The following is an 8,615-nucleotide window of genomic DNA, read 5'->3' as shown; positions in this document are numbered from 1 at the left end:
TGTTATTTTCTGAAAGTTGAGTGACTGAATTGAAACCATATTAACTATTTTGTCAATTGCATCAAAGTTGAGTAATTGTTGGTGCAATTTACCCATAATTTTATTCAAACATAATACTGTATTATTATGAGCAAAAATAACTTATTTTTGTCTAAATTAACAAAATTAATTAATTAAAGGTTTGGAATATTTTTGGTACAATTAAAGGTATGAGCTTAATTGAACATGTTGAATGCTTCACATAATGACCTAATTGCATAATCAACAATATGTGAGGGACAGAATTTGGAATTAGCCCATTATCCATTTTTCCAAATCCCCAAAGTTTTCCTCTCTTCCTTGGACAGGTGTCATAATGCCAATACTCATGGACACTCTTTTTATTTATAGCTATATAGATTATAAATTCTAAAATATTTTTATTTAAATTTAACTATATAAATATATAAGCATTAACATGAACTAGTTGTTTTTTTTTTAATGTTATGTGAACGATAAATTCGAAATTATAGGTCAGATGAGGTCTAAAGGGACTTAGGGTGAGTTTAGATAGACGATGCGTTTACCTGCAGTTAGTATAAAAACAACGGTGGTGGTGAGATTAGATAATATAGCGTGAGACAAAAAGTAAACTAAAAGTACTGCACCGCACCCAATCACACATCCAAACCCACCCTTAGAAAAGAAAAATAATAAAAATCCCTTAAAAACAAGTCATTCTCATTTTTAAGCTTAATTTCATAAAAAGAAAAGGATCATCACAACAAGTGATTATGTAACATATATTACCCTTGATCAAAAAACCAAGTAAGTCCCTGCGTAACGGTTTTTGCTTTTTATTACAGCTTTAGTTTTTTTTTTTTTTTATCGTATTCACCGTTAAAATTATAGGTAATTTATCTAGCTGGCATCTAATTTTTAGGATACTTTAAGTCTGGTCACTTAAAATGAATTCTTTACAATTTTATCACTTAATTTTTTGGACGCTTTCATTTTAGTCATCCAACCATTAAATCTCTAACGGTGATTTACTGTACATACCATATCATGTTTACATTTTCATTTTAGTTACTCAACTTTTAACTTGCTTTCATTTTGGTCATCCAAAAAATATCATTTTTAAGTATTGTTTAGGGTAAAAATTAAGGATAAAAGTGAAAAATGGTAGAAACTAAAATAGTGCATTAAAATAATTGTCAAATTGTACTTATTTATCACATTGCCAAAAATTCTAAAATTTTTCAATATTGAAATTTTAAATTTTAAAATATCAAAACCAATTAAATAAATTGTTGGAAAAATTTATTCCCGATTGTCAACTAGTTTGCTACTCTAATATTGAAATTAATTAAATTAATCTCCTTCTAAATTTTAAAATATTATTTTATGTTTCCTTATTATTTTTAATGAGATTAACTCGATAATTCATATTTAATAATTGTTTACAAAACTTAAATTTCTTTTGATTATTTAATGTCGAACCTTTCATTCTAAGCTAAAACAAAGAAAATCATTGCAATTAATTAAATTAATTGCTTATTCTTCGCTTGGGTAAAGAAGTAATGAAAAAATTTCTAGGTTTTGTTTGTCATGGAAGATAAAATTAATTAATTAAATTAATTATAAGGACTGTTCTTTATTTTTAGCTTAGTATGAAAGACTCAATATCATATAATCAAAAGAAATTTGGGTTTCATAGAAAATTATTAGAGATAAGTTATTTGAGTTTGTTTTAATTTGGAAACATAAAATAAAATTTAGAAGGAAATTAAATTAATTAATTTTAATATTATAGTAACAAATCTATTGGGATAATATATTTTAATAATTTATTTAATTGATTTTGATATTTTAAAATTTAAATTTTAATATTGAAAAAATACTTTAGTAAGGGCTAAACAAGTACAATTTGACAAATTTTAAAACATTATTTTAGTTTCTATTGTTTTCACTTTAATCTTAAATGCTTTTACCTCAACCAATACGTGAAAAAAAGGATACTTTTAGGTGACTAAAATGAAAGCAACCTAGAAGTTGGTGACTAAAATAAAAGTGTAAATATGATGTGGCATATATAATTAACCACCATGAGAAATTTAATGGTTGGAGGACTAAAATAAAGTGTCTTAAAAGTTAGATGACTAACTAGGCATTTTATCCTATTATTAATTGACAGATGAATAGATAATGATATGATATAATTTTATTTTTCATTTTTTACGAAAAATCATAAAAATATTTAAAATTCTAAAAATTATTTTAAGATAAAAAAGAATAAAGTTTATGTATATAAGAATTGAATGTGAAAAACATGAGAATGGTTTTCTTAAGAAAAAACTGGAACATGCCATTGTTTTTATCTAAAAATTTGGGAATAACATAGAAGAGCTTTTCCTGGGAGGAGAAGACTATTGCGTTTCCTTCCTCTCTCAAAATTTGGAAAGAGTTCTTAACAAGACTTGAGAGATTGTTTTGCCCTTAAAAAAATCACAACTATCATATTCTGTTCCTCAAATAACCCACTATATTGTTTCCTTAAAAATAATTTAATTTTTAAAAATGATAGCCATTTAATTCTAAAAAATTCTCATTTTAAGCCTTCACGTTACATAGTTTTGTTTATTTTAATTATTCTCATTAAAAACTCTAACTGATATCTGACATAATATTTTTTGACGAATGAACCAATCATTGAATGCCGCATGACATAATTTGCATATCAATTTAAAAGACTACAATATAATTTGTCCAATATTAATTATTAACCATGGGTTCCGGCCACCCACCAACCCACCCATGAACTGAAAGCCATTGATGAATCCATTCACCAATAAATGTGCAACTCCAATCTGAATAATAGAAATATTCCTTGTTTCTTTGAACAGCAACATCAACCCAGTTCAAAAAAAGAAAATTTAAAACACAAAAAACCAGTCGAAGCTAAAGTGCATCAATCAACCATGACAAAAGGCTCCAATTAATATAGATAATCTCAATAAAGTTGATTTTCTTTTTCTCCACTTCGGTGGCAAAGCATGCATTGTATCCTAAAAGGCTAGAAAAAGAAGAACCAATTAGTATCCCCATTCAAACCATAAAATTCAACTCCAAAAGTTTTAACTTTTCCAGCTGAATTACTTTAGAAGGAAAGGAACAAACCAAGGGATGATTCTAGGTAACTTCATCTTTCACTGTATGTATGCGCTATTCTACCTTGTTGGTTTTTTTCCAATGGAGTCTATGATGGGATATCACTGCAATAATGGCAGAAGCATGTGCCACTTTTGCATCTGCCTCATCATTTTCGGCTGACTTCTTGTCCCAAGTACTAAAATATTATATAGTTTGCACAACACAGAGGGAAACCTTCAGATATTGGTCTGATGTTTGGGGTGAAAGAAGTGGAGCCTATTCTGACGGAGTTTCAAATTGCGCCGACAACCGCAAGATGGTAACCCTCAAAATCTCCAACTTACAACCTCTCTGTTCATTTGATAAAATTGGATGTCCACAAATGTTGGATTCTGCGTCATATGGAGATACGTAATTGATGTAAAATTCCATTCAAATCCTCAACATTCAATTTTAGATGCTGTTGTTCATGAATGTAAAGTACATACAAATTCATTACAATATCTAAATATGGTATACATTGAAAGTATTGAAATGTGAACATTCAGAATCGATGTTGCCTAAATGGAATTGGTTGGTCGAATAATTAGTTTGAAAAATGATATGAATATCTTTTTTTAATTTATTTAATTAATCCTCAAATATTCTGAAAATTGCGAGAGACGTCCGAAAAGAAAAACCTAGGGTTCGAACCACTGCGTTTCACCTCCCCATAAATACATGAAAATGCAAGGGCATTTTGTAGAACAAAATCCTCTGAAATTGGCCCTAAATTTCACCAAAATCACAGTTATATCCACCATTCAACACAAAAAATCAGCGGCACTCGCAGGTACAGTGTTATTTTTATTCCCAACTTTCCCCTGGTCTTGGCTCTTTTCTCAAACCCCCCAAAGAACCCTCCCTTCTTTTCTTGTGGATTTTGACCCTTCCATTTTGGAATTCAAAATACAGGTCAGTTCACTGTCTCCGCTTCTCCCCTTTGTCAATAGTTCAATTTTAGCTTTCTTTTTCTTTTTCTTTCTCTAAGTAAAATTTTGACTAATCCAAGTATCATTTTTCGGAGTTTTTCTTCTTTGGAGTCTATTTATGTTTGCTTATGGGTCTTACGGAATCGGTTCTTTTTTTTTTGGTTGGGGGGGGTAGAATTTGAGATTCAACTTGAGAAAGATGGAATTTATTTGGTCTTGCTGTTGTTTAGTATATGGACTAATAATATGATAGCAATGTTAATGGAAAATGTGATGACCACATGAAAAATATGTGAAAAAAATTGGAACTTATCAGCTCGTTTTGTTACGCATAGATTTGTAATTCTTCGTTGTTTACTGAATTATTCTTAGGCGTATACTGTTGTCATTTTGGGCTTTTGTTTTTAGTTGCGATGAAGCTTTCCGGGGTTTCTGCAGCTGGTACATTATTGGCTTGAAATTTGATTTGGTTGGTTTGGCCATTTCTGAATTTTGAAGACTTACATTTTTCTTTTCCATATTTTGTAATAACCTTGTAGCTTTTCACAATTTCATATTTCTTGGAACCCTTGGATTGAAAAAGTTGAATCCCTATTTGTTTGTTTCAAGTGATTATTTTGCTAATTTCATGTGAAAATATGCTGCACTTGTTTTCCTCATCCTTTTGATCTTTGAAGTTAATCCTTCTTGTGTAGGGCCTTTACATTTGTGTCTTGATGCATGAAGATCCACTTATTATGTAAAAAATGTGATATCAATATAGGAGTATCAGATTTTAATTTCTTCCAATTCTTGCCTTTCTTTTTTGGCTTAGTTGAACCTATTTTAGTGTATTTTTGAAAGGTTTGATTTGATAAACTACTACAGGATCCATGAGGAAGTGGGAGCTGGGTTTCTTGTCTGGTAGTTATGAGATTGCAGAGGAAGAGTGGATGATGTCTGTTATAATTTAATTAAATTAGTTGATTAAACCAATCATTAGATAGTTTTTTTGCGTGTGTGTCTGAAACCGATTCAACTTGCTCCCTCTTGGATTTCATTGATGATGGACTGCAACAAGGAAGAGGCCATCAGGGCCAAAGACATTGCGGAGAAGAAGATGCAAAATAAAGATTTTTCTGGTGCTCTTAGAGTTGCAGCCAAGGCCCAGCAACTATTTCAGGATCTGGAGAGCATATCTCAGATGATAGTGGTGTGTGATGTGCATTGTGCTGCCGAGAAACGATTGTATGGCAATGAGATGGATTGGTATGCCATACTTAAGGTTGATCAGACAGCTGATGAAGCTACAATCAAGAAGCAGTATAGAAAATTTGCCCTTCAACTTCACCCGGATAAGAACAAGTTTCCTGGTGCAGAAGCTGCTTTTAAGTTGATCGGGGATGCACAAAGGACACTTTTGGATCAAGGTAAAAGATCTTCTCATGACATGAAACGCAAAGTTACTGTTAATAGACCATCTCCAGCTGCAGCATGTCGCCCCCCACAGAACTCAAGTTGGTTTCCACATGCAGCTGCTCAGAATAACTTCCATGCCAACTTTCCTGGCTTGAATTCTCAACAGCAACGACAACAACCAACTCAAACTGGTTCCTCCAATGGCCGGCCCACTTTCTGGACCAAGTGTCCTTACTGTACAGTTAAGTACCAGTATTATACAGAAATACTTAACAGATCTATTCGCTGCCAAACTTGCAAGAAGAACTTCGTTGCCTATGATTCAGGTGCAGTTCCACCGGCAAGTAAAATGAGTCGGCCAAAGTTTCCCCAACAAGGAGTTGCACAGAATCAGGGTGCTTGCGGAGTTGATCAAAGGTCTCAAAGGAGTTTCACTGTTGAGAATGTTTTTACAGGCTTTACTCCAAATGCACCTCATACTACTGAGGCTAGAAAGGGAAAGGGGAATAGTAAAAGAGGAAAGAAGCAAACTGTTGAATCCAGTGGAAGCAGCAATGAGTCTGATGAGGATATGGTGATTGATGGAAATGGTGATGTTCTGGTTGGAAAGCAGTCTAATTCTCAAGCAGAGCAGAATGTGCGGAGATCTGGTAGGCGTAAGAAGCACATTTCATATAAGGTGAATTTAAGTGATGAGGAGGACCTTGGTAGCCTTCCAAAAAAGACTAAAACAAGTGGATCACCCTGTGCCAATGAAGAAACTAAAGAAATGCCTAATGAAGACGAGTCGAAACAGAAAAATCGAGCTGGTGAAGTGAAATATCAGAATGCAAGGGATCATAGAGAAGGTAAGGGTTTTAAGTCAAGCTTTTTAAAGGAATTGAGTGACGGGGATGATCTTAGGAAACCTGGGAAAGCTTATGCTGATGGCCTTAAGGAAAATTTAAACCCCATTGTTGATGATTCTGTGTCAGATTTGAGCCAAAAAGAAACAAAGGAGCCCCTGGTTTTTGCATGCGCGAATCCAGAGTTTTATGACTTTGACAATGATAAGAAAGAAAGCAGTTTTTCAGTAGGTCAGATTTGGGCTTTGTATGATACGTTGGATGCCATGCCTAGATTCTATGCTCGGATCAGAAAAATCTTCTCTTCTGGGTTCAAGCTGAAAATAACCTGGCTAGAACCAGATCCAGATGATGCAAATGAAATAGAATGGGTCGGAGAAGGTTTACCGGTTTCTTGTGGTAAGTTCAAACATGGGGCCTCTGAAAACACTGAAGATTGTCTTATGTTTTCCCATTTGCTATATTGGGAAAAAGGAACTTGTAGAGATACCTACAAGATATTTCCAAGAAAGGGAGAAACTTGGGCCCTTTTCAAGAACTGGAATATCAATTGGAAGTCTGGTTCTGGCACTGACAAGAAATATAAATATGAATTTGTTGAGATCTTATCTGGGGGTGTTGAAGGTGCAGGTATACAGGTTGCTTACTTAAATAAGGTAAAAGGCTTTGTTAGTGTATTCTCTCGAATGAGTAAGAATGGAGTTGATACATTTGTAGTTCCGCGCAATGAACTATTCCGGTTTTCCCACATGGTACCATCCTTTGTACTGACTGGTAAAGAGAGAAAAGGGGTGCCCAAAGGTTCCTTTGAACTCGACACAGCTGCTTTGCCTGAAGAAATTGCTGTTCCTAAGGTCTTGAAGGCGAACGGTGATAGCAGACATCTTAGTAGCTCTTATTCGGCTGCTTGTGAAATACCGAAGCCTACTGTGGGATCTGATGAACCTGCTCTTTCAGCTTCGGCCTCAAAAATCTTTGAAATCCCAGAATCTGAATTCTACAATTTTGATGCCGACAAAACCAAGGAAAAGTTTCTTGTTGGTCAGGTCTGGGCACTGTATGGTGATGATGATGGCTTACCAAAGTACTATGGTGAGATTAAGAACATCGAGTCCCACCCGGTTTTCAAAATACATGTGACGTGGCTTCTTCCTTGCCAATCAGAAAGAAGAACCGAGTGGTACGATACAAGCATGCCTACTTGTTGCGGAAGATTTAGTAGAAAGGGTTCCCAAGTCTACACCTCCACTGACTCCTTTTCTCATAAGTTAAAGGCAGAGTCTACCGGTACTAAGGATGAATTTGCCATCTCACCTAGACAAGGTGAGATCTGGGCATTATATCGGAACTGGACTCCTCAAATTAAATGTTCGGACTTGGAGAACTGGTACTATGACATAGTGCTGGTTATGAAGGAAATCAATGGGTGCATAGAGGTTTTAATGTTAGAACGTGTGGATGGCTTCAATTCTGTTTTTAGGGTTCAAGCAAAAGGAGGATCTAATGTTGCAGCCGAAATCTCTTGGGTGGATCAGCTAAGGTTTTCGCATCAAATTCCATTTTTCGAGCTAACCGAAGAGAGAAATGGCAGCCTAAGAGGTTGCTGGGAACTTGATCCTGCAGCATTGCCGGTACATTATTTTTCTTAATTTAAGAAGTACCAACTAGTAAAGACTAGAATTCTAATGTTTGTCTTCATGGAACCAACTCTGGGTGAAAGTCTGAATTACTTAGCTGCAACTGAAATGCTTTTCTTCGTGTTTTTGATTCATATTTTCGATGTAAAATATAAGTTGTTTTCAAGACTAATCCATTTGACCATAAAAAGTATGGAGGCTGCAACCTGAATCCGAACCCAAACTAAAACTGATGTGAACTTAAATTAATCATAATACTTGAAGTGATAAGAATCTAAAATGGTTCAAATATGTAATTATTTGACTTAGAAAACCCAAATTTTTAAATTTAAATTGAATCTGCACAGTTAAAGGGTAATTGAAATTTGTAATTATAATTTCTTATGCTTCATGTTGATTGACGTTTTCATTGTAATACGGTTAAATTTGCTCAAGTTTTATAGAATTTTCTCAGCTAAATTTTATCATTCGATATTGATTTTGATGACTGCAAAAAAATTTAACAATTTTATTTTAATGATTAACAATAAATTAATTTACAAAATGTTCAAAAAAACATAAAAATTATTTAATGAAAGAAAATATGCCACTAGTCCTTTTTCAATTTGAAGATTTTAATCAAATTGTTTATC

At 33.6% G+C, this 8,615-nt stretch overlaps 1 protein-coding gene across 2 annotated transcripts; it reads left to right on the top strand.

Moving 5' to 3' along the window:
• The first annotated feature begins 3,432 nt into the window (after positions 1-3,432).
• On the top strand, positions 3,433-8,155 carry LOC105776803 (uncharacterized). Of its 2 annotated transcripts, none has more exons than XM_052622028.1 (2): positions 3,433-3,451; positions 4,971-8,155. In XM_052622028.1, the coding sequence occupies exon 2, from the start codon at positions 5,146-5,148 to the stop codon at positions 7,993-7,995; it is 2,850 nt and encodes a 949-aa protein (XP_052477988.1). In that variant the 5' UTR covers positions 3,433-3,451; positions 4,971-5,145; the 3' UTR covers positions 7,996-8,155. The 2 variants fall into 2 exon arrangements, with proteins under 2 accessions (XP_052477988.1, XP_012455169.1); XM_012599715.2 differs by lacking the exon at positions 3,433-3,451 and adding an exon at positions 3,880-4,086.
• The last annotated feature ends 460 nt before the right edge of the window (positions 8,156-8,615 follow it).

This window comes from Gossypium raimondii, chromosome 10, assembly GCF_025698545.1.
Source record: "Gossypium raimondii isolate GPD5lz chromosome 10, ASM2569854v1, whole genome shotgun sequence".
Classification (NCBI taxonomy): Eukaryota; Viridiplantae; Streptophyta; class Magnoliopsida; order Malvales; family Malvaceae; genus Gossypium; species Gossypium raimondii.
The sequence above is the reverse complement of the archived record's forward strand: the minus strand, read 5'-3'. Positions and strand labels throughout refer to the sequence as shown.